Source organism: Neodiprion virginianus, chromosome 6 (genome assembly GCF_021901495.1).
Source record: "Neodiprion virginianus isolate iyNeoVirg1 chromosome 6, iyNeoVirg1.1, whole genome shotgun sequence".
Taxonomy (NCBI): Eukaryota; Metazoa; Arthropoda; class Insecta; order Hymenoptera; family Diprionidae; genus Neodiprion; species Neodiprion virginianus.
Window position 1 is genome coordinate 27,325,774 of NC_060882.1, and position 26,011 is coordinate 27,351,784.

The following is a 26,011-nucleotide window of genomic DNA, read 5'->3' on the forward strand; positions in this document are numbered from 1 at the left end:
TGCAAAGTCATCACTCACCCAAATTTTTGTCCTCCCAAGTCTTTTTCGCTTCGAGCAAAGCGTCGTAGACCTCTCGGCTGGGTTCTGTGCCGCTGAAGACGTAGTACCGAGCCCGAATTCGCTTGAAGAACTCGAGTGAACTGTAGAAGGAGTTGCCGTGGTGAGGAACGTAGGTTAGATCCATGTAGACTGGCTGAACCTTGTTCTTCGTGTCTTTTGATTTCTTGTCAACTTTGTTCGGGCTCTCTGAGCGTTTTTTGTTCTTGTTATTTTCCGAGACCACTTTTTTCGGCTGTTTTCTCTCCTTCTTCGGCGTTCCGGGAGTTCCGTTATTCGGAAGCTCGTTCGTTGGGGCCGGGGCAGGAGAAGGAAGCCTCAGCGGTTCTCCCCAATTGTTGATCACGTCGAACTTCAGACTGTCCGGATTGAGTTCCTCCGAGCTCGTGGAGGCGACTGGTCGTTGAAGGTTGAATTTCCTCGGCGGCTTGGGCGACGGGAGGTAGAGGGGTTTACCCCAACCCTCAAGAGGATCTTTTCCGGATTTTCCGGCCTCCTCGCCTTCCTTTTCTGCGCTGAATGAAGCGGCCATTGGGTCGCTCTTCTTCTTCTCACCAACTGTCTTTGTCTCAACGGTAGTCGGTGTGGTCGCATCTTTACCAGAAGCATTACCGTTCGTGTAAACCGTGGCCGATGCACCGTTTGAATAGTGATGCGAGACGAGGTCCTCGCCACGCTTTTCCCTGTGCTCCATCATCGCTTTGTCAAAGTCGAGGTCCGCGTCGTCGACGTACTTTTTCGCTTCGACTCTGTAGTCGTAGCCTCCGGCGTACTCCTTCTCAACCATAAACCTTTTCTTCATCACTGAGTATTCACCCTGAATCGGTATCGGTTCGCTGTTCTTCGGCATGGTGTGGGAAGTCTTGGTCGACGAGGTTGTGCCTGGCTCAACTGGAAGCTCACCGTAGAAGCTTCCGCTCATCATCGAACTCTGGATACCCTCTGTCTTGTGCTCCTTCTCCTTGTCGAAGGGCAACTCGTAACGGGGTAGCTGCGGCAAATCGTACCTGGGCGACTCGTGTCTTGGTGGCTGAGGGGAGCAGCCGAACTGGGATGTCGCACTGAGTGGCGAGCTGGGTGGTTCATCGTCTGAGTAGGTGTGCCTTTCCTCGCTGCTTCCCCAGACGTGAGTTGCTGCACGACTATGTCCGCTACTAATGTCACTCCTGGGACTCATCGGACCGATATCTCGGTCGCTCATGACGTCGGAACCAGGACTCGACCCCCTCTTTAACTCCGAGGCCTTGATGCTTCCAATAACGCTGCTGATCGCAGTCTCTCCTGCATCTTTGCTGGGTAGTTTATCGTCTCGTATAACGTTAGTCTTCTCCTCGAGTACCACCGTCTCACCCTGTTCGTTAGTACTCTCTGTAACTTCCTTTGTCACGGTTATGATGTCGCCTTCTTCAGACATTGTTCGCGTCGTGGTTATGATCGTTCTGATCGTTTCACCGGACCGGAATCCTTCGGGAGTTGCGGTCCGGGATCTTCCTTCAGACTTTCTATCAGGTGTAGACCTTCCAGATAACATTCTACCTTGAATCGAAGTCGGATCTCGGATTAACGGAGATACGGGAATGTCTGGAGTTGATTTTCCGGTAGATCCGATCGAGATTAAATCCTTTGGTAGCGAAATATCAGGCGATGACATTCCAGAGTAGCTTCTATCCTCGGAAATGATATCTTTTATCAAATGTGAAGATGGAATTTCTGGTCCTGACTTATCGCTGGATATTTCCGAACTTGGCTTGGCCGTATCTTCCTTGGGCGGAGTTTTAATTTTCATATCTTGTTTGTGATCGGGTGTTGACTTTTCAGAGTCAACGAACGTCTTCACGTCTGGAGTGGATGTTCCTGAACTGGAAGTGACTGTGGTGACTGTTCTCTTTATTATCTCCTCCGTTTTGAGTCCGTCTGGAGTCTCGCTAACGAATCTCTCCTCGCTGGTTTTGGTTTCGCCGGAAGAAGAATCGATCAATTTCTCCAGCAAGTCTTCGCTGTCCAACTTGTCACTGCTCTCCTTTACATCCTTTGTTGTAACAGATTCCCCATCAGGTCCCGTAACCGTTGTCACCGTTGTCACGATTCGTTTGACGTCAGAAGTTTTTATAATTTCTGGCGTTCCTTCGCGATTGATGATCTTGGTGATGTACTCAGGCCCAGCATCCGACGAAGTTGTTTTTGTCGTTCTTGTAATAGTTTCTGAGATTTCTGGTGTGCCTTCGCGTGATATGATGCGAGTGATTAGTTCCGGTTTCTCAATATCGGAAGTTACAGTCGTAGTTGTTGTTTTTGTTATTGTTTCTGTTGGGGGACCAGCCTCGGAAATTATCGTCTTTGTTGTCCTAGTTGTAATAGTTTCAGTAACCTCTGGGGTACCTTCTCGACTGATTATTCTTTTTACTGTTTCCGGTGGCGCGTCTGATGTCTTTATCGACTTAGTTATAATCTCAGATGTTTCCAATTTTCCTTCAGGGTGATCCACATCGTGTTGTTCACCATCAGGAATGTGAATTTCTCGTCTAATAACTCTTGTGATAATTTCTGGCTCATCGTCTTCGATTTCTGTCACGTGTCTGATGGTTCTCGTGATCACTTCGGTTTCTGAAGGTTCATGTTCCTCTACTTCACGCCGGATTATTCTTGTGATTATTTCTGGCTCGAGTTCGATCTCATCTCTAGGTTCAACAATTTCTCGTTTTATTACCTTCGTGATGATTTCTGGGTCAGTTTCCTCAACTTCGGTAACGTGCTTTACTGTTCTCGTAATCACTTCCGTTTCCGAAGGTTCATGCATCTCTACTTCACGCCGGATCGTCCTCGTGATTACTTCCGATTCTAGTTCAGTGGCATCATCAGATTCAACAATTTCCCGCCTTATCACTTTCGTGATAATTTCTGGTTCTCCTTCCTCGATCTCGGTAACGTGTCTAATGGTTCTCGTAATAGTATCCATTGCCTCCGGTTCGTATCCCTGGACCTGGTGCTTAGTACCAGGAAGACTATGTGATACTGAATCATCTGCAGGTTGGATTATTTCGCGTTTTATGACCTTTGTAGTGATTTGCGGCGCACTTTCTTCCGATTCTGTAACGTGTTTTATAGTTCTAGTAATCACTTGCGTCTCCGAAGGCTCATGCGATTCGATTTCACCTCTTATAACTTTGGTAATAATTTCTGGCTCTGATTCAACTTCGACAGTCTTCGTTACGGTAGTTGAGGTTTCAGTAACACTAGCTTCATCTTCTTCGACTTCAGTTACATGTCGTACCGTTCTGATTATTATTTCAGTTTCAGGAGTTTCATGAGTTTCAATTTGACGCTTGATAACCTTAGTGATTGCTTCGGGGTCCGATTCAATTTCGGACGTCTTTACCGTGGTAATGGTACTCGGTGATGTGATGGTATCTTCTGGAACAGGTGAACCGGAAGGTGCTTTCGATTCGTGTTCAGACACAACTGTTTTGTTTGTTACCGTAGAAGTGGAAGATGCTAAAGATTCACTGATTTTAGTAACCAGCTCAGATTTTGCTTTGGTTATTTCCGAAATTGTTGTAATAAATGTTGATTGTTCGGAAGTTTTCTCCGGACTCGAATGTTCTGAATCTGTGGTTTTTGTTCCTGATGATACCTCGGGAACTTTTGCTTTGTGTGAATCTGGGTCAACATGCGTAGTTGGAACAGTCTCGGCTGATTTTTCTTCTGATGGTACAATTTTGGTGTCATGGATGGCCGTGTCGAAAGGTCCACCAGGTAAATGGTCTGATTTCAGTTCACACGATTCTGATTTTGGTTCTGGTGTATCGTCACGTCCTGCGCCAAAGTCTGGTGTTGACTTTCCGGACAGTGTCGTGATGTGCGTAGTTCTAATTTCCGTCATCCCTCCAATAAATGCTTTGTGAAATTGGCTTTCATATTCTGTTCTGTAATCTGGAGTCGATTTTCCAGACCTTTCGTCGAATTGTCTCATATCCGGAGAAGAATATCCAGACTTGTCGGAATACTTCTCAGAAAGCAAAGACGATTTCAAATCCGGAGTAGATTTCCCAGAGAAATCTATCGTCTGGTCCTTGGCGGATGAAATCTCTGGAGTTGACTTGCCAGTAACTATTTCAAATCTGTCTTCAGACGATTTTCTCAGCCTTATATCATCCTTCTCACTGATTGAAGAAGTCGTCGATCGATCAGTGGGTTCAAGACCTTCCTTATCGGATGTTTCCTCATCATGAAAATCAATTACCGATACTCGTGAAATTCTTCGTTTGATGATTATTTCCTCAATGATTTCCAAAATTATATATCTGGGTACTCCTTTTTTCATCACAATCTCTTCTACAATCTCTCGCGTTAATTTTCTGCCTCTAATAATGTATTCTTCCATAATATATTCCTCGATCTCTGTTCTCTTCGCATCCGTTATCATTACCACTTCTTCCTCCAACTGTTTGGGACGAATATCTTTGCTTTCATCAGTCGTCGGTACCACTACGGGAGTAACTTTCACATCTGGCTTGGTTTGATCTTCAGAAATCTTCGAATCCAATTTAGAACCTGAATGTTCATCTTGTACGATGCTAGGACGCTCAATTTTCATTTCTTCTGACTCTGGGCTATCATCTTTAACGCTTGTAAGTTTTTCCGACTGAGGTGCTTTGGGTTCATGAGGACTTTTCTTCACTTCATCAGACTCTGGACTCTTGTCATCGAGAACACTGCGCTTTTTGATTACGTGCAATTCAGGTGTAATCGTTTTGACACTGACGGTACTTGGTGCCGTTGGCGTTACCGATTTCATATCAGAGACTTGATCAGTGATGCCTTCACGAGGCTTCTTGTCTTCTGATGTTGGCTTTGTATCCTCAACAGGAGTTGGACTACCTTTTTTGTCATCATCAGTTTCCTTTGTTTCAAGAGCTGTCTGCTTTGGTTGAACTTTCATATCCTCCGGCTCGAGTTCTTCGGTCTCGAGAACCTCAATCACAGATTCTCTGGGAATCTTTCGCTTGATAATTATTTCCTCGATAATCTCGATGACAATGTATCTTGGAACTGATTTTTTCACCACGATTTCTTGAATAATTTCTGATGTTACCTTTCTGTTTCTCAATATGAACTCTTCAAGTATATACTGTTCGATTTCCAGTCGCTTGGCAGATGGGAAATCAGTGCTCTTGAGATCGGTGGCAATTGAAGTTCTTGGACTTTCGAGATTACCAACGCTGGGCGATTTCGAACCGGGTTTGGAGTCATCTACCTTTTGTGGTAATCGATCCTCATCAGTTTCTTCAGAAATACTAAGTCGTGTCGCGTGACTGTCAAATTCTAATAGCGCGATCCTGTCTTCCAATTTATCGTCAAATAAGCTTGCTGCTCTGGAACGTCCCAAAGGTGTTCTGTCTCCTGAATCAAACAGACTATGAGATCTGGAGCGGTCCATCGGAGACCTGTCATGACTAAGCGATCTATCTCTGGGAGATTTCGGTTCGTCATAAACCGATCCGTCAGCAAGCGATTCAGGAATTTCATCGGTTTCCATCGGTTCTATTGCCTGTGACTTGGTGCTGGGAGATTTTAATTGTTCACCAACGATACTCGGTGAACGAGGTTTGTCCGTTAATGCATCAGTGCTAGGTAACGGAGACTTACTCTCTTTATCGTCTGGCTTTACGAAAAGTTGAGTGGGTGTTTCCGGCTGGTGAGTCGGTGTCAAATCTTCAACGTTAAATGTGTCGTGCGTCTGTGTCAACGGGCTGTGAGATTTTGGTAAATCGTCTTTTTCGTGGGTTTGAGTAACTACTTCATCCAATAAATCGCTAGCGGTACTAGATGGTTTTGACACAGATTCCGCTTTGTCGTCTTCGGTGATTTTTGTTTCACCATCGTGAGCAGCATGTTTTGTTTCGGGCTGATCTTCGAGGGCACTAGGCAGTTTTTCGAGCACGTCACTCACTTTACTAGGGCTGAGTGATGATATCGAAGATTTTTCGTCAAGGTTGGCATCAAACTTGTCATCGAAAATATCATGGGGTTTTGGTTCTTCGGTTGACATGCTGACGTCACCTTTTTCACTTTCAATACTGTGTGACCTAGATTTATATGTAGCTTTTTCGACCACAGGAGATGGAGATTTGTCTTTTTCTATTTTCAGATCAAGTTTTTTGGCATCAGACTTTTCACTGGTAGGACTGGGACTCTGGGATTTTTCTTTTACTTCAGGTTCTTCGGTGGATATACTAGGAGACCTGGTTTTGTCAAATGCATCAGTATTCGGCAGGAGTGATTTTTCCGTATCCTCTTTATCTTCAGGGACATCACTAACTTCCAATTTCTTTATAGGAGTTTCACATACCGCTGGTTTGTCTTCTGGCTTATCGTGTGCTTCAACATGTTCTTTAGGAAGATTCTTTTCTTCTGTCTTGTGATCGGTAATATCCAGCTTTGGGGATCCATCGGTGACTTTATCATCAGTTGGGACTGGAGATGTATCCTTGTAAATTTCGTGAGTAGGAATGTCTTCGTCACCCGATTTATCGGAGAACATACTAGGTGACCTAGATTTCTCACCGGGAATATCACTAAAGACACTAGATCCTGGAGATTTTGGTTTTTTATCATCGATCAATGAGGGTGGGGATTGTTCTTTTGGTAGTTTGTCAGCATGAGTAGCGACTGCTTCTAATTTGTCAGTGGTAACACTGGATCGCTTTGAATCATCCGTAATTTTGTCCACTGTTGGTGAAGGAGCTGTTCCTTTTAGTACGTCATCATCAAGCTTTTTCTTATCTGGCTGTTCACCAACTTTACCAGAAGGTGGAGAAGGAGATTTGTCTTTCTGAGATTCAAATTCAGAAGTAGCTTCTTCATCCAGCTTTACAGAACTAATGCTGGATGCTCGTGACTTGTGAACATCTATATCCGGTGTTAAAGAAGGAGATTTGTCCTTCCGTAGAGAATCACCTGAAATATGCTGATCACCTAGTTCATCGGGCACGATGCTGGGGATGCGAGAATTGACCGTCAATTCGTCAACAGTCGGAGATGGAGTTTTATCTTTCAGTGACTTGTCGTCAGAAATATCTTTTTCTACCATTTTTTCAGAACTGATACTAGAGGTACGGGAGTGACGATCGGTCTTGTCCTCAATTGTTGGAGTTGGGGATTTGTCCTTTTGCACTTCAGTTTCAGAGATTTCTTGTTCATCAGGAATCTCAGAAATCAATGCAGGTGATCGAGGCTTGTCAGTGGCTTTATCGGTAGTGGGAGACGGAGACTTATCTTTTTGTTTACTGACGTCTGGAATGTCCTTGTCGTCTAGTTTCACAGAACTGATACTAGGAGTTCGAGAGTGTCGTTCAATTTTATCACTAGTTGTTGGGGACGGAGTTGTGTCCTTTTGCAACTTACTTTCATCGACGTCTCTTTCATCTGGTTTCTCGGAAGTGATGCTAGGCGACCGAGACTTATCACTTATTTTATCCGCTGATGGAGACGGAGATTTGTCCATGGATAGCTCATCCTTAGGAATGTCTTTGGTATCCAGTTTATCAGAACTGATACTAGAATCTGTAGAGTGACGTTCGGCTGTGTCAACGATCGTTGGCGATGGAGTTTTGTCCTTTGGTGAACGTGATTTCTCACTTGTTTCCTCAGTTCGTGGAGATGGAGATCTGTCCTTTGGCACCTTGCCTTCCAGATCTTCTTTGACGTCTAGTTTCTCGGAACTAATGCTAGTAGATCGCGAATGTTGGTCAGTTTTATCGTCAGTCGTTGGGGACGGAGATTTGTCTTTTTTCAATTCACTATCAAGATTGTCCTTCTCAACTAATTTTTTGGACGTGATACTAGGTGACTGAGGCTTGTCACTCATTTTATCTGTTGTTGGAGACGGAGACTTTTCCTTGATTGTCTTATCCTCAAGAATATCTTTGACTTCCAGTCCGTCAGGACTCATACTATAAGTTTGGTCAGTTTTGACGTCAGTCGTTGGGGACGGAGTTTTAGCCCTATGTAACTTGCTGTCAAGTATATCCATCTCATCTGGTTTTTCGGAAGTTACACTAGGTGACCGAGATTTTTCACTCACGGTATCTGTTGTTGGAGACGGAGATCCGTCCTTAGATATTTTATCCTTAGGAATATCCTTTGCATCTAATTTGTCAGGACTAATACTGGGAGCTTGGTCAGTTTTATCGCTAATCGTTGGGGACGGAGTTTTGTCCTTCTGCAGCTTGCTTTCAGGAATATCTCTATCATCTGATTTTTCAGAAGGTTTTTCAGTTATTTTATCTACTTCTGCAGACGCTGGCCGCTCTGTAATTATCTTATCTTCAGCAATATCCTTATCATCTAGTCTTTCAGAGCTGATGCTAGAAGTTCGAGAGTGACGATCAGTTTTATCGCCAGTTATCGAGGACGGAGTCTTCTCCTTTTCATCTTTTCGTTCCGCAATTATTCTTTCATCCGGTGCCCCAGAAGTGATACTCGGTGACCAAGATTTTTCACCTATTTTATCTGATGACGGAGACGGAGATGCATCCTTAATTATCATGTCATCAGAAATTTTCTTGTCAGCCAGTTGCTCTGGAGTGATGCTAGGAGTTCGAGAGTGAGGATAGACTGCATCAATAACTGTCGGCGATGGAGTTCTGTCCCTATGTACCTTGCTTTCTAGAATTTCTTTTTCATCTGGTTTCTCAGCAGCGATGCTTGGTGACCTAGACTTGTCACTTAATTTATCAGTCGATGGAGATGGAGATCTGTCCTTACTTATTTTTGCATCGGAAATGTCCTCATCGTCCAATTTACCTGAACTGATGCTCGGAGTTCTGGAATGCCTCTCAATCTTGTCACCGATTGTTGGGGATGAAGTTTTGTCTTTGGATTCTTTACTTTCTAGGATATCTTTTTCGTCTGGTTTCTCGGCAACAATACTTGGTGACCGAGACTTATCACTTATTTTATCAGTCGGTGAAGATGGTGATCTGTCCTTACTTATTTTTGCATCGGAAATGTCCTCATCGTCCAATTTATCTGAACTGATGCTCGGAGTTTTAGAATGCCTCTCAATCTTGTCACCGATTGTTGGTGATGAAGTTTTGTCTTTGGATACTTTACTTTCTAGGACATCTTTTTCGTCCGGTTTCTCAGCAGCGATGCTTGGTGACCTAGACTTGTCAGTTAATTTATCAGTCGATGGAGATGGAGATCTGTCCTTACTTATTTTGGCATCGGGAATGTCCTCATCCTCCAATTTATCTAAACTGATGCTCGGAGTTCTAGAATGCCTCTCAATCTTGTCACCGATTGTTGGGGATGAAGTTTTGTCTTCGGATACTTTACTTTCTAGGATATCTTTTTCATCTGGTTTATCAGCAACAATGCTTGGTGACCGAGACTTATCATTTATTTTATCAGTCGATGGAGATGGAGATCTGTCCTTAATTACATTTGCATCCGGAGTGTCGTCATAGTCCAATTTATCTGAACTGATGCTCGGAGTTCTAGGATGACTCTCAATCTCGTCACCGATTGTTGGGGATGAGGTTTTATCCTTGTGTACCATGCTTTCTGAGATATCTTTTTCGTCTGGTTTCTCAGCAGCGATACTTGGTGACCGAGACTTATCACTTATTTTATCACTCGATGGCGATGGAGATTTATCCTTTAGCAATTCGTCATCGAGAATATCTTTTTCATCTGGTCGATTGGAGGGTATACTGGGTTTTCGAGATTTGGAAGTATCTAGGCCAGAAGTGGGAGAAGGAGATTTATCTTGGTGTACCTTATCATCTGGCTTATCATCAGCTGTGAGGCTGGGTTTGCGACTTTCATCCATAACCCGATCTGTATTTAGAATAGGGAACTTTTCCTCTGTTTCTGCGTGTGAGACTGATAACGGGGAATCTTTCAGTATTTTCTCATCTGGTGTATCTTGTTTATCCAGAGTTGTTAAACTTGCTGGGATTGGAGATTTCTCCTTTTGATCCTTGTCATCCAGTTTTTCAGAAGTAATACTGGGCTTTTGCGAATCAATAGTGACTTTTTCAGTGGTTGGAGAAGGAGATTTATCCCCGGGTAACTCTGTTTGAGGAGCATCTTTGTCATCCGGCTGTTCGAGAGTGACTTTTGGCGCTTGAGCTTCGTCTTTTTTCAAATCAGTGATAGGAGATGGGGATTTCTCCTTCTGCATTTCCACGTCAGAAATTTCTTTGTCATCTAGCTTGTCAGAAGTGATGCTGGGCTTACGCAGTTTTTCAGCGTCATGGTCTGCAGTTGGGGAGGGAGATTTGTCCTGAATATAATGTGGCACATCTTGCTCATCTATTTTTCCAGAAGTTATACTAGGTTTCCTGGTTTTGTCAGCATCTTTGTCAGTGGTTGGAGAAGGAGATTTATCCTTGTCTAATTTATCATCATGAATTTCCTTCTCAATTAACTTTTCAGCATTGATTCTGGGCTTTCCAGTTTCCTCCGTTACCTCACCTGTAGTCGGTGACGGAGATCTATCTTCAGATGAAACTTTTTCAATAGATTTCTCTGCAATCAGACTAGGTATGTGAGACTGATCCGGTTTGACGTCAGCCAAGGGAGACGGAGACTTGTCTTTTGACGCTTCTTCTTCAGGAACTCTTTTTTTCTCCAACGTATCTGTGGTAATGCTGGGCGTTAGATACTCATCAACTTCTTTCGTAGTCGGCGACGAAGACTTCTTCTGGATCTTGTCATCAGGTATAACCTGTGCCTCTGTTTTTTCCGATGAAATGCTAGGTGTTTGGGATCTATCATCAGTCGGTAGGAACGTAGACTTATCCTTCTGCTCCGGACTTACCGTAATATCTTTTTCGTCTAGTTTTACAGAAACATCGCTTGGCGTTTTCGATTCTTTGTCAGATGCTGGCGACGGTATTTGGTCTTTATGCATTTCATCGCCCGGTGTATCTTTCTCATGTATCTTTTCGGGAATTGTAGGGTCATCAGTTTTTACTTCGCTAGTAAGCTCCAAAGCTTTCTCATCGGAGATTTTGTCTACCGGCGCATGTTTATCGTCTAATTTGTTCGAAGTCAAGCTAGGTGAGCGTGACTTATCAGCTGTTTCATCCATAGTTGGCGTCGACACCTTATCTTTCTGTAGCTCAACAGGAGCAGCATCTTCTTGATCTAATTTCCCAAAGGTAATACTGGGTGATCGAGATTTATCAGTTTCTGGAGATGGAGATTTTTCCTTCGGTAATTCACCAGAGAGGATATCTTCTTCCTTCTGTTTGTCCGAGGCGACGCCAGGTGATTTAAGTACGTCTATTGATTTTCCGCTCGTTGGAGATGGAGATTTCTGTTTCTCTAACTTCTCGGAAGTAACGTGTTCGGCATCTGGCTTCTGTGGAGCAATACTAGGCAAGGTGGATATCACCATTTTTTCATCAACTGTGGGAGATAAGGGTTTTTCTTTCTGTTCTGTTTCTGCTTCGGGCGTTTCCTGTAGTTCCAACTCATCGGGAGCGACGCTGAACGACTTGACTTCATCAGCTGCCTTTTCAGATATCGGTGACTTGTCCTTTGGTGCCTCAACAGTAGAATCTTTTATTTCCAATTTTTCACAGACGGTACTCGGTTTCGCAGTTGGAGATTTGTCTTCACGATCTTTCTCAGCCAACGTACCCGTTGTTTCTTTTTCTACTGTTTCCGGATACATCTCACCCGACGATTTCTCGAAAATCGTGCTGGCTGGAGATATTTCTTCTGAATGGGTTGGCTCAGGTGATTTCAGTCCAGGAATCTCCGTCGGCGTTTCAGGAGTAATTTTTTCGGCTATTTTATCTGAAATTTCTTCCGTTAACTTTTCTGAAATCTTTTGCGGATGCTCCGCCAATTTTTCTACTGGTTTTTCTTCTTCTTCAAGTTTCTCTGGAATCTTTTCGCACGGCTGCTCAGACACTTTTTCAATTGATTTCGCGGTAACTTCTTCCTTCAGCTGTTCTGGAATCTTTTCGATCGGCTGCTCAGGTGACTTTTCTGTGATTTTTTCTGGAATTGCTTCCTTCGGTTTTTCAGAAACCTCCGCCGTTAATTTTTCTAGTCCTGCATCCTGCAGTTTTTCCATACCCTCCGATTGCTTGGTGGGTTTCCCTGATGGTTTCTCTAGAACAGTTTCCTTCAGCTGTTCTGTAATTTTCTCGATTGGCTGATCAGTCAATTTTTCTGTTACTTTTTCTGGAGTTACTTCCTGCAGCTTTTCTGTAACCTCTTCTTTTGGTTTTTCTGTTACTTCATCCTTCGGTTTTTCTTCGACTTTCTCCAACGGTTCAGTGAATTTCGCTGCTGGCTTTTCCAAAACGCTTTCCTTCGGTTCCTCCGGAACCTTATCCGTTAATTGTTCGGAAGTTGTTTCGGTTGACTTAACCGGAATGGTCTCGGTTGGTTTTGTAAGAATCTCCTCGGTAATCTGTCCTGGAACTTCGGACTGTGGCTTCTCGCAAACCTCCGCCGGTAGTTTTTTAGGAATTTTTTCTGTTATCTTTTCGGAAAGTTTTTCAGTTGCTTTATCTGGGATTGCTTCTGCCGGCTTTTTCGGAATCTCATCCGTTTGCTTTTCCATAATTTCATCCTTCAATTTGTCTGTAAGTAGATCTTGAACATTTTCTATTGGTTTATTCACAATTGTATCTGCCAACTTTTCGGAAGCTTCTTGTATTAGTTTCTCTGGAATTTTTTCTGTCAGCTGTTCAGAAAGTTCTTCATTTGATTTCGCTGGAAGTATTTGCGCTTCCTTAATCAGAGAGTCTTTTGTTGGACTTTCGGGTACTTGTTGTTTCAACTTATCCGTCGGTGGTTCGAGAATTTTGTCCGTCAATTTCTCCATCAGTTCATCCGTTAACTTAAGCGGAGCTTCTTGTGTTGGTTTCTCCGAAATTTTTTCTGTTGGCTTCTCAGAAATTTTTTCCGAAGGTAAAGAGGCTGTTTCCTCGTGCACCTTTTGCGTAGCTTCAGTCGGTGATTTGGCAGTTGCATCTTCAGAAACGGCTGGTTTCATTTCTTTAGCGACGGATTTTTCAAGACTATCTTCAGGAGTTACCTTATCATCTTTTAATTCTGACACAGACTTTTCGGAAATGCTATCCTTTTCTGGTGAGCTTTTCCCAGAAAACAAAGAATCTTTTTCCAGTTGCAATGAGTCTGTGTTCGGAGTTGACTTTGTGGAAATATCTCTCAAAGAATCTTCTGGAGTAACAGATTTTACAAATGTGATGCTGCCCGTTGGGCAAAGCTCTGTTTCGTCACCACCGTCCTCGCTGCTGGCAGTAACAACCATTCGCCGTACAGTGCTAGATTCCTTGTCATCTTCGTCATCTTCCACATCTTTCGATTCTACTCCCGAACTTTTTCCCACCTTTTCGGGCTTCTGCGTTGATTCAGGGAGTGATTCTGATTTTCCTAAATCCATTGGTTCAACCTTTTCGTTCTCTTGTGCACTCGATGTTGCATCGAGAGGTTTCTTCACGAGTTCTGTAGGTTTCGAGTCAATATCCTTTGGTTTCAAGATCTCAGAATCCAGGAAATCTTCTGTTGTTGATCGCGTCTTCCTAGCAATATGCTGGGGTTCTTCGTCACTAATGTCAGCATCTCTCACTCTGTCATCTAAGGGTTTCGGTTTTATCAATTTGTCTTCTAATCTATGCTCCGCGTCCAATGGTTGCTTCACTGGAGCTTGCGGAATTTCTTGCTCAATTATATTAAAACAGCTGCTATCCACAAACTTTGTATCAGCAGCGTCGATTGGAGAATGTGTTTGTTTTTCGGAAGCTTCCCCCAGTTGCTTCAGATCTACAATTTCACTTGTGTCGAGTATTTTAACACCTGCCATTTCAGGAACAATCTCTTTGTCCTTTAATCCGTCTGTCTTCTCCGAGACTTCCCGAGTATTTTTCGTTACATCAACAGGAGTTTGACTTTCATCTTTTACACTTTGTTGACTGATGGTTTTTTGGATATCTGCAGGTTCGGGGGTCGTCCTGTCTACGAGCTCAATTTTTTCACCGACTGGTGAGATGTGGTCTTTTGCATCATTAGTGTCAACGTCAGATTTTTGTTCTCCAATCAGCTTCTTGGAGTCTGGAGTAATTTCTGATATCGCATCCTCGATATCTTTGCCCTTAGGGGTTCTCAATTCCTTTTTTAGGTCGTCCGTAAGCTCAATTTTGTATCCCTTATCATTTTCGGGGGATCTAATTTTATCGTCTTTGACGTGTGTCTCCTCTTCTTTTAACGGTTCCTTCACCTCGCCTTTCAGATCAACGATTTGTTTATCAGTAATCGTTTTTAAGGCATGATCGTCTGTCTTGATTTCATGTAAAATATCACTAGTCTTAGGTTCAGGTTTATCCAATTTTTCAGACGGACTCTTGGTGTCGTAAATTTTGTCCGACACATCCGCGATAATGTGTTCAACGTCATCAAGAGTTTTTTTTGCGTCCTTCAGCTCTTCGGGAACAGAACTCGTGATAACCGTTGGCTTTTCTTTGGCCTCGTCAAGGTATTTTTCCGTGGTTATCGAAATTTCTGAGGCAATTAGTGAAGTGACATTAGACACACTGTCATCGTCTGCTTCATCGCTAACATCTTTTAATTTGCTCTCTGCAAAACTGACTTTCTCATCAGGGGTGTCTGGGCGAGTTTTGTCATCCTTAACACCAGGAATCAACTGAGTTTTGGACTTGACAGGAGATTCCGGGGCTTTATGAGTGACTTCATCAGAAACAGGAGTCTCTTTTAAATCCACCGGCTTCTCCTTGGTTTCTTCAACGAACTTTTCAGCTGCTTCAACAACTTCATCTAAATTATCTTCAACGGCTTCCAACACTTCATCGTTTTGTTTGAAATCAGATATTCCATGGAACGTCGTTGCAGTAGTCGTTGTGATATCGTGAACTTTGTATTCCTGTTCTACAGCTTCAAAATCATCGCCTGAATCTTTTGTTGTGTCATCAGTTACTTCCGTTTTCGAAGCTGGCAAGAATTCTTTGGAAGAATCCTTCTTTCCAGTAACGTGTTCTTCATGTGACAGTCTTCGCTCTTCGTGTAGGAAATTGATCACTACATCCTTGGAAGGAATATTTACGAAATCGTCGAACAGTTTACCTTCATCTAAGTCTTTTTCATCGAAAAACGGTGCATCCTTCTCTTTTGAGGTTTCTGGTCGACTCGAAACTTCTTCTAGAGTTTTTGCTTGATCTGCCTTTGGCAATACTTCTTTTACTTCTGGAGGAGTTATATGTTTCGGACTCAATTTTTCATCTGTTATCTCCGGCTTTTCAGCCCCGATTACATGTTCGTCTTTACTATCAACTGTAACTGGCGCTTTTTCAGAGGGCTCCCTATCGTATTCGTCGTAGATCGGTCTGACCTGTTTGATAAATTCCTCTTCAACAATTTCGTAGACTGATTCTCTGGATATTTTTCTTTTAATGATTATCTCTTCTATGATTTCAATGATAACTCGTTTAGGAACAACTTTTTTGATTGCAATTTCTTCTATTATTTGTACAGTTATCTTTTTACCTTTCATTATGTATTCGGTTATAATATATTCTTCGATTTCAACTCGTTTTACCGAGGATATCATCAGATCGTCGGAGTCCTGACCTTTGAGAATTTCAATATCTTCTACCACACTTTCTGGAGGAATACCTTTATTTATAATAATCTCTTCAATAATGTATATCACATGCTCTCTCGAGACTCTCTTTACAATCACAATATATTCAATGATTTCTATAGTTATTTTTTTACCCTTTTTAATCACTTCATCAACGATATCGTAAACATCAGCCTTACTGCTGATGAACTCTTCAATATCCTTCGGTATTCCAGGAACCTTAGAAACATCGCTGACAGCGTCTTCCAATTCTTTGTCGTAAATTTTATCACTAGTAAATTTTGGTGATGTTGGGGCTGTATCCGGTGTCACCATTACAAGTTCGGCTTGTGCCGGTGATAATTTCTGCTCAAACAATATCTCGGGATGTTCAACTTCATCGTCTTCAGCTTCATGAATGCCCTCTTCGGACACGTCTCGCTTTGCCACTTTCTTTGTGCATACTTCTTCTATTCCAGCCTCCATTACGTCAATTTTCCCTTCATGCTCCTTTGGAGACTCTTTCGGAGTGACTACTTTCTTATCTTTCGTATCATCCATCAGCTGTGAGCACAAATCGTGCACATCTTCACCAATAGGATGTTTATCGTTGATCGGTGAGGTCAATTCGACCTTGGTATCTTTGACCATTTTCACGAACGGCTCTTCCTCCACTTCCATTCCACCGGCTCTCTCGTAATCTGGCAGAGGTCTGGCAATTCCACCTTCCAGCATTTCCTCGATCTCTTCCTGAGGAGGAAGTTCCTCTGTAACTCCCACTTTTTTCGGCATAATTATGTCTTCGATCATCGGCTTAAGGTCAGCAGATTTTTCAGGCTTTGTCGGAGTGATTTCTTCAGATTTTATAGCTTTTAAACTAACCGTTTCGAAAAGAGCTTGCTCCGACAAAAAGTTGTCCTCTTTCAGCACCTCAGCGACCTTCTTTACTATTTCAATCACGTCTTTCGGCTTATCGTCGATTACAATGCCGGCCGTGCCAGCCAACACTTCGCCCACATCTCGGACCGCTTCCTTAAGATCTCTCACAGGGCCCTCGTATTCTTCGGAAGCATCTCCGTCATCGTCAGCATCCTCATCATCCCTTGGGATTTCGAATTTCACTCTTTCCGGCTCTTTAGAGTCCGCAGCGACAACGTCATCAACGTGTGGTTTGATTCCCTCTAATTTTTCTACTACTCCCGTCAGCGTGCTCTTGACCGAGTCTTTTGGACTTATTGGCTGTACTTCATCGATGATTTGTTCTGCGATTTTCTCCTCCAAAGATTCAAGAGAGTCTCTCAGGCTATCTTTAACCGTGACGAATTTTTTGGACGCTTCCTCTAACAGTGCTTCTACCTCTTTAGTATCTTCGGCGAGATCTTCACCGACGATATCATCTTTCACCGACGGTTGCTTCTTCGCCAAACTATCAATTCCTGCATCCAATACCGGAGTGATATCTTTCTGGATATCACTGAGCAATGTCTCTGCATGCAGAGACGTTTTGACGCCCTCTACGCCAGCTGGAATATCAGTCTCTATTCCAGGTGCCGTGTCTATTTTACTTTCTCTTATCTCCTGCTGTAAAAATGACGCCGTCTCTTTTATGGCAGCAACTTTAATGTCAGCCGGAGCCTGTGGTTTTGCCTTCTCGAAAGTGTCGTGAGGCTCGATCTTTCCAACCTTGGCAAAAACTTTCCCCATGTCAACTTCTTGCACGGCCTCAGTCCTTTCTTGAGGTTTCGTCTCCTTCGGGGAACTCGACTTTGACGATTTCTCATCAGTCTCCTTCTCCGTATCTTTCTTGGATTTTCCAGTCAGCTTGTCCATACCCTTTTCAAACTTGTCGGCAACCTTGCCGAAGAAACTGAACATTCCCTTTTGTTCTTTAATCGGAGGTGTAGGGGGCTCTTTAGCCTCCGGAGTTTGGGGTACCTTTTCGTCCTTAGCTTTGTCGAATTCTTCCATGTCGTAAAGTTTCGGATCAACCTCTTCATGTACGGGAAGATCGGCAACTTCATCCGGTGTTTTAACAATGTCTCTCTGAACAGCAGGTATCGTTTCACGAATGAGAAAACTTTTCATCATTACGCTTGGCACGGGAGGTGGAACTGCAGGTACCTTCTCCTTGACTAGCTCAACTTCTTTCTCTTTAACTTCTTCCTTTACGTGTTTCTCGTCAACGTCTTCTTTTATCTCATCCAATGGAATCCGTTCATCTTCCGGCAACGTCGGAGCTGTCGTCGTCCCTCCGGATTCCAAAGTGGAAACGCGATCCTGGGATTCTTCAAGTTTTTCAGGCATCTGATCTTTCTGATCAGCTTCTGGCTTCAGGTCTGTGTCGGTAGTCTTTTTCTCCGATGAATCAAGCTTGTCTGGACTCAAGCTTGACGGCTCCTTCGTAACGTTATCGCTGTCTTTTTTCCTAGAATCATCACGGTCGTCCGTTTTCTGGACTATGTCTGTCGCGGACGCAATAATGTCCTTGACCTGACCCTCAAGCTGGACTTTATGCACCGGCGACATATCCGCAGGTTTTTTCTTTTCCTCTTCATCCTGAAACAGTAGTTTCTTTTCCGGCTGCTCGTCTTTCTCCTTCTCCTCTGTCTCGTCTTTCTCCTTCGCTTCTTCCTCTTCGGGAAGGTCCACGCCCTTGGATACTCCATACTTGTTCACCTTCTCAGACTCGACTTCATCGAGGAAATGCTTCTGTTCTCCTTCGCCGCTCAGACCGGCAGAATCTTCTGTATAAATTTCCTCCTTTTCAACAATCAAGTACTCGTCCTCCTCGGTGAACTCCTGACTTTCCTTTCGGGAGTCCATTTTCTTGGGCACATCTTCTATCTCGGCTGTGACGTCTTCCTCCGTCACGTCATCTTCCTTCTTGTCAGTAGCCTCGGCGGTTATTTCATCATCACCCTCAAGCTGGTCCTCCTTGCGAGCGATTTCGTTTCTCTCCGCCTTGCTGAGCACAGCCTCGATCTCCTCGACAACTTCCCGCTCTTCTTTAAGGTCAGCGAGTACCTTACTTTCTATGGAATCGACGGAAATGTCATCAGACTTCTCGGTGAGACTCTTGTCGGCCAGTTTAATAACACTCTCAGGCTCGACTACCGAAGGCGTCGAAATGGCGGAAGAATCCGTCGTTCCCTTGTTACTCTTCGGTCGCCGGATAATCCCCTCTTTTTCCGACTTGACAGATGACGCCGGGATGCTTCGCGTTGATTTAGCGGGACTGCCAGGCAGTCGCTGCTTTATTGGACTCCCGGTTCGCGTTCGTCTGCTTATCGGTTTCCGCTCCGTTGATTTTGGTTTAGCAACGACCGACGGTGTCTTCGCACCGGTGGTTGCCGGCGCCGACGACAACGCGATGTTCTTAGATTCGACGACCTTGCGGTTCGTCGCGTCCTTCGCACTTTTTGCCGGCATCGCCGACACTGTTCTGGAAGTTGTTTTTGAAACAGTTCTGGTACTGGTCTTTGTGATTTCCGTCTTGGTCGCAGTGCCATTGACAATTTTTTTCGGAGTCGTTGGGGACGATTTGACGTCTTTCTTATCAATGGATGGCTTGAGTTTCTTCTCAGCTGCCGATTTAGCTGCCGTTTTGGTAACCGGTTCTACCTTAGTCTTAACAAGTGTTTTAGCTTCTTTAATATCCTTCTTTTTTGGCTCGGGTTTTGGTTTCGATTCTTTAGTAATTACAGTCTTTTCAGTTTCCGTTTTAACTACATCAGTCTTTTTCGTTTCACTGTCATGCTTATCTACCTTAATCACCTCCTTCTTTGCGCCGTCCTTTTTAACCTCCTTCAGATCCCTTTCTATCTTTCTACTCTCCGTTTTAATCGTTTCCTTCTCTATCTTCTTATTTTCTACAACCTTTTTAGCCTTCACGTCTACCTTAGCCGACTGCTTTGTTGGAATGATTGGTGTCGAGGTGACGGCCGGCTTCGCAGTGGGTTCCTCAACCCCTTTAACAGTCTTTGGTTCAGAAGTTTCCTTCTTCTCCTTCCTATAGTCCGAAATTCTCTTAATATCCTTATCCTTATCCTTATCCTTATCCTTGTCTATACTTTTCTCAATTATCGACGTCTTCTGTCTGTTCGACTTCTCTTTGAGAACAGCGAGCGACGCCGAGGGCGATAAATTCTTGGCCGTGCAAATAGGCCGTTTCATAAACTCCAGATGCTTTAGCCGTTCCAATCCTTCGAATATTTTACTCTGCGGCGTGCTACCGGGGAACAATATTCTCGTTATTGTATCCTCAGGGTTAGCCGGCTGCCAGACTACCAGCGCACAGATTGAGACCAAATTTTGTATCGGAAACGTCAAGTTATTCGAGTCCTTTTTGTGGGATCCAGCGAACAGCTTAGAGTCTGAATTCTGCCACTTTGTAAGGAACTCCCTGACTTCTCGAGTGTCCTTGCTCGGGCTCAAAACATACATATCGAGGGTACCATGACCCACCTTATGGTAAAGATTGATGGGATCCAAGTCCCTGTAACAGGGATGAGCTCGCAGATTGATGTGTCGAAGATTGACCATCATTTCCTGGCCAAGATCAGTCAGGTTCAATATCAACGGATCGACATCCTTGTCGCCGTCTGGAGAGTTTGCCTGTCGTCGTTCCTGAAATTTGATTCAAGTGTTTCATAAGTTTTTCCACAACAAGGGCTAAGTTTTTCCCCCATTGCTAAACAGGTACTCACCACCAAATTGCAAAAGAAATGTCCAATCTGGGGGTAGACGTGCATTTCCTGTTTCTTCCGCAAGACGCTCGACATACCGCCGATGTTACTGTTGTTAACTCTGGTTAGAAGTACCGCGTCGAGGCGATCCAAGTGCCGGGCGAAGTCCCAGAAGCAGGCCTTCCGGGCGAAGCCACCGTCGACTAGCATATTGAACCCGTTTATTCCAAAGAGGGCAGCGTCACCCTGCCCGCCGGGGAATACGTAGAGAGTTGGGTGGCTGAACCGGATGTTACCGACGACATCCGACGGCTCCATCAGCTGATCCAACGTCTGGGCAATTAGATACTGTCCAACGTAATTTGTGAAGCTTGATATTGCCGGAACCCCGGCGGTGAGAACGTCATCTGGATTTACTCGAACTCTGCATGACCTGCGGATCACGAGTAACGGTAAGTAATTTTCTCATCCGGGAAACTCGAAACTTCTTATTTTTTTTGCCGGGACCACCAACCTGGTGCAGGCTTCCTTCGACAGTCGTGAAGTCGTCCAGTCGCCGACACCCGCGCAATGTATGTCAACGGTGACGCTGTTCTCGTACGCGCGAAGAACCCGCTGTACCTCATGCTCGCCGAAGGCGTCCAAGAAGTCAGCCAGGCTGAAGGTTCCATCCTGAGTAAGGGGGATCGGTCGTTAAATAGTTGATGAGAAATCGGCGAATCGGTGTCGCGAGTGTGCAACTATAAAATGTTCATATCACGTACCTGCAGTATCCAGGAACCGTTTCCGCTGAACGTATAGCCGGCGTGAATGATGTGTCTATGTTTGGTAAAGCTAGCGAGGAGGTTGCGGATACACTGAAGCAGTGTGTTCGTCTGCGGGTGTATCAGCACCTCCGTCACGAGGTTCTCCGTCGCGTACTGAATCAGTCGCTCACCTGAAACGGATCAAAGGTATTTTTCACCTCCGTGTAACAGGCCGATTGATAATACCGGCAGTTCAAGCCTACACTCTGATATTTCAAAGACCCGGAAAGTAGTGAGGATTCGTGATGAAAAACTGAATTGAATGGGAGTCGACGTCAGAGGCGATGGAAGATTAAGTGGATTTCAAAGGGTAGCGACGTACCTATAGGTTCTTCGATCGAAAGGTCGGACGACTCGGCGGTAATCACGGATATCGTGTGTTACTATATAACTTGTACCTACTTCTGAAGAACCACGGTAAAATTCTTATTTCCTACTAAGTTTGCCTAACGTCCAGAACAAGGCTAAGAGTATTGATTGGAAATGATCGATAGTCGAATTGGGCTACGTTAGTACCAGGAATCATTACTTAGATATTGTTGGCTGGATATAAGCAAATACGTAGAATAATAGTAACAGTCAAACCTAGATAGGAGGAACGGAAATGTAAGCAAATGAGTCGTAAAATTTTACCCGATTGTACAGAATACGTGCATGATATCGTATACTTCAAATTGTAACCCACTCTCAAATACGTCGAATGTTGTACCTGTTTGCTATGATTAATTTGTAGCTGGAGAAATAATCGGTATGCCGTTCCAGATCGATGTTATTGGTGACGAGTCGGTACGTTATCTAATAACTGCGATAAATTCTAATACTCGCTGTTCGGCGAGCGAGGATTCTCAACTGTGAGTCAATTTGACGGTCGGACAACTGTATAAGGAATTCCGTATTAAATGTATAATTAAACAAGTTATCCTCTTCATCCACAAGAATTGAATGATCCAGACCCAGAAACCAATTAATAGAATTCTATATTTATAAAATTAAAGGGGCAGAATATGAAATATTGAGAAGAAAAATGAAGAAGGAACGATGATGAGAATGAAACTTGCTGACGGAGAGGAACGTGGCACATCGGGTGGATGAAACACCTACACGGTCCAATAACCAAGGCAGTACTGAACAATAATTGGCTATTAACCGAGGCTGCAGACGTTAAAGTATTATTATTAAACCGGTGATTCCTGGAGCTCATCAAGATTGATCATCGAACCGAGGTGCGAGCTCGAATCTGCAGACCGATCTACAGCTTATACCTGCTGCAGTGTTCGATAGTCAAACGTTACAGTGGACGATTAATTAATTCGCACGAACACAAGCAGCAAAACTTCTCGCGCGTAATTATCACCGGCTATTGTGACAACTCCTTGTCCCGATAGGCCACGGGTCGTATCGCGATAAAACAGGGGGAATCCCCGCCATCGCTATTTCGCTGAATACTGTAATATACAAGGGATGAATGAAGCTTGCAGTTTCGCCGGAACCTCATTGTGCCGCCACACTTCCGATCCAGACGAGACTCGGAACTTCCTCAAACAAGTTCCCAGCTGTTTCCTATTCCTCGATCCCATCTCCGTTATTCCCGCGGAAGCTTTTACGGCTTCTGTGTTAAAGGATAACTTCGAACAGTCTGCGGAGATCGCAGGCTCCGCCTCCTAAGTCTCTGTAATCTATCGCAATAAGTTGCGGCCGATTTTCTGCTTCGCGAAATTTATTCTCGCACACGTTTAAACGACGCTGTAAATCTGTCGCAAAATATCGGCTGGAGCAAGAGTATCGCGTCGTTAGCAACAGGCTTTAAAAGAACATTGTTTAATTATTCAGTATTCGTGTCGGGTTTCCACCGTCACTGTATTTCTGTATTCGTACATTCGCAGAAGTTATTATTTCACTGTCGAAACAAGGTTCGTAATTTTCCACAAAATCGCGGAATCGCGATGACGAGAAATTCTTCGAAAAAATATATCACATTGGCAAAATATTTCAGCGGTTTTAAACATAAAAAGAACGAAGTGTTATTAGGAATACCGAAGAATCGCCCGAGTTGTGAAAGAGATAAACGTTGTGGTTGCAGACGAACGGATGCCGGGAATGCGTGAAAACGATACAGGGGAATAAAAGTGGGCTTCTGCAATAACCCGACGGCATAATGGGTGAAAAAATGTTTGCAACCTTGCGGGCGTATGGCGTCTGCAGCACGGCAGTTTATATTTTTCTGTTCTTCGAGGGATGGAGTGATTGTATTATGCGACATGCACATCGTACGTTTAACGTCGCCAGACGAGTGTCAATTGAGATGTGCAAATATGTGGCAATATTTGCTAATATGCGACAGGAATTCGTGTTTCTTTTTTCTAACGATCCTACACGATAATTTTCTTACCAATTGAATTTCAATGACTCGAATAATATTACGAACGACGATGGATCGATGGCGTTCAGAAAACGTGATCCGGTCAACATCGTACAACCGTAAAATTACGTTGGACGAAAGTTCAGTATTGAGAGAAAAGAGAATCGGGGTAAAGTACGTTCGGCTACCGCATAGATGGATTTTGTGAGTACGGAGGCTTTCGAGTTACCTGTAAATCTTTTTATCCCTTTGGTCCTTTGAAAGGTTGGGTATATGTTGTACGATGCATATTCCGGGGCGAGGCATGGCATGAGATTGAATTTAATATTGCATCAAGATTTCCTCAATGCTCAAGGCGTATAGATGTATGAGGTATGTACACAATTTCGAGGACGTGTAATATTATTGAGACGAATATACGAAAGGCCGCTGCGAAAGGGTTACACGTCATGTCGTATTGATCGACCCCCGGTCCAATGGGATTTATGAATAATAATTACCATGGGATGACATTGAAATTAGTAAACTAAAATTTTTGGAAATATAAAAATGCAGTTCAATTTTATCCGCATAATTTTATGAAAGTATTGGGGGTTCAACGTATTTGACAAAATTTTGTTATTCGAAATTCGTTACCTAATTCGAACGAAAATTAGAAAGTTTGGCTGCTAGTTTCAGCCTCGTTACCGTGGGAATAAAAACGATTGTTAAAGTCGTTTCGACTTCTGCAGTCCGATCGAGATAAGGATTAACTTTAAAGATACTTCGAATATATTGGCTATTGTTGAACGCCATTTAAGTATTCCACAATGTCCTTTTTTTCGTCCTACTTTCTTGTTCAATTCGTTTTTTTCTTTGTACTCCTTTTTTGTATTCTACGATTGCAAAACGTACGTCGCAAATTCAGCCAGTTGCCGTTTGCGAAATGTTGAACAGCGCGAATAGACGGATATACCTGGCTAATTATGACGCAACCCGCCGTTCTTTTCTTCCTCCGAATTGTTTCTTCTTCGTCCTTTTTCTCTTCACCTCTCTCGCTCTCTCTCTCTTTCTCTCTCTCTCTCTCTCTCTATTTCGCGCTAAGCCGGTGAATATGGAATGACTTCATTGTGTATTTTTAGTTCGCCTGGAAAGCGTCCGTCGTGTAGATGTAATATTCGTAAATTCATGAAATAATTACGGAGATACCGTGGCGTATTTCGCTCTCCTCTTTTCGTTGGACGAGAAATTTCCCGTCCCGATATTTATGCACTCGAAAAGTTGTGTGAAACGTAATGAAGAAATTTCTGGAACCGCGAGTCTTGTTGTTATTAAATAATGTTATTATTATACCTACGTTTGTGTTGCGTCAACGCCAATCGCTCGTTATAACGACATGTGTAAACCCAGGTTTAATTTCGTAGTTTGTAAGCACTTCGCGGCGATATATTGTGCATGTATAATGTGTATGTGTATTGCATACAATACCCGGGTAATATAAAAAGCTCAGGAAGTACACAGCAGACTGGCTTTTGGAAAAAAATTAATAGCAAAGTAAAGAAGGAGAAAACGAAGGAAGAAAAAAGAACCATAAAATTTTATACTGTAACGAGGTAAGTAATAAGATTCCGAGGTGATTTATAACCGTCGTGCGAGAAAAACACCGAAAGTAAAGGCATAAATTTGCCTAATAAACAATTTTAAATTCTGGGTAAACAACGTACGTATACCCAATACTCAAAGGTACCACAATTTATAATATTAATGTTCAAATTCACCTGCGACATTACTTGGGTTATTTAAAGGAGGCTTTACGGGTGATTGATTGATTTATTAAAATGGAATAATAAATGCGCGGCGTTCGTTCGTTCATGAACAGTCGGGTACCCAGATTCGTCGACAAAATCCGCCCAATAAGTCGTTTCAATTCTTTTGTCTTACCATTTCGGGCTTCTTCTCCTTCCGGCGCTTGTGTAACCAAAGCCTGCAATTCTTTCTCCAAGTCCACATGACAACTATCTTTATCCCACGAAAGGAATCCTGAAACAGAGAGAAAAAAATCCATCCGTCAATATTCATGCCCATAAAATACCTTAACAATGTCTACGCGTGTCGATGTCGTCGTATTATTTGAACGAAAACGATTTCACCGCGTGAATAACTTTCCTCATTTTCATTCGCGCAATAACACCGATTCCTTACAGATTCATATTCGATATACTATCTGCGAACGTCATTCCGCTGATGAATCAAAATTCCAGTTTGATCGGAGGCTCAAAATCATCCAAGCTGATCGCGGGAAAAATACGAAAAGACGATGTAGAAAAGTACCTGTATTATACTCAAGTTGTTCGCGGTTGATGTTTTTTTTTCTTTTTTAGTCTTTTTTTTTATTATTCTTCTCTTCAAGTAAAGTGTCGAAAAAAGAGTAAGTAGGTATTCTTGGTGAAATTCGCGCGGAGCCTCACGGATGAAGCGAGGATCTCAAGCCGGCACA

General features: G+C 43.4%; 1 protein-coding gene across 1 annotated transcript in view; it reads right to left on the reverse strand.

Moving 5' to 3' along the window:
• LOC124307898 (microtubule-associated protein futsch) overlaps positions 1 to 26,011 on the reverse strand; it is a 72,651-nt gene that overhangs the window by 5,696 nt on the left and 40,944 nt on the right. Inside the window, exons 3-8 of the mRNA XM_046770064.1 lie at positions 25,456 to 25,554; positions 21,135 to 21,307; positions 20,885 to 21,042; positions 20,392 to 20,803; positions 10,794 to 20,311; positions 19 to 10,739 (exon numbers count right to left, since the gene is read on the reverse strand). Coding sequence (XP_046626020.1) covers positions 19 to 10,739; positions 10,794 to 20,311; positions 20,392 to 20,803; positions 20,885 to 21,042; positions 21,135 to 21,307; positions 25,456 to 25,554 — 21,081 coding nt within the window. The remainder of the gene's footprint in view (positions 1 to 18; positions 10,740 to 10,793; positions 20,312 to 20,391; positions 20,804 to 20,884; positions 21,043 to 21,134; positions 21,308 to 25,455; positions 25,555 to 26,011) is intronic.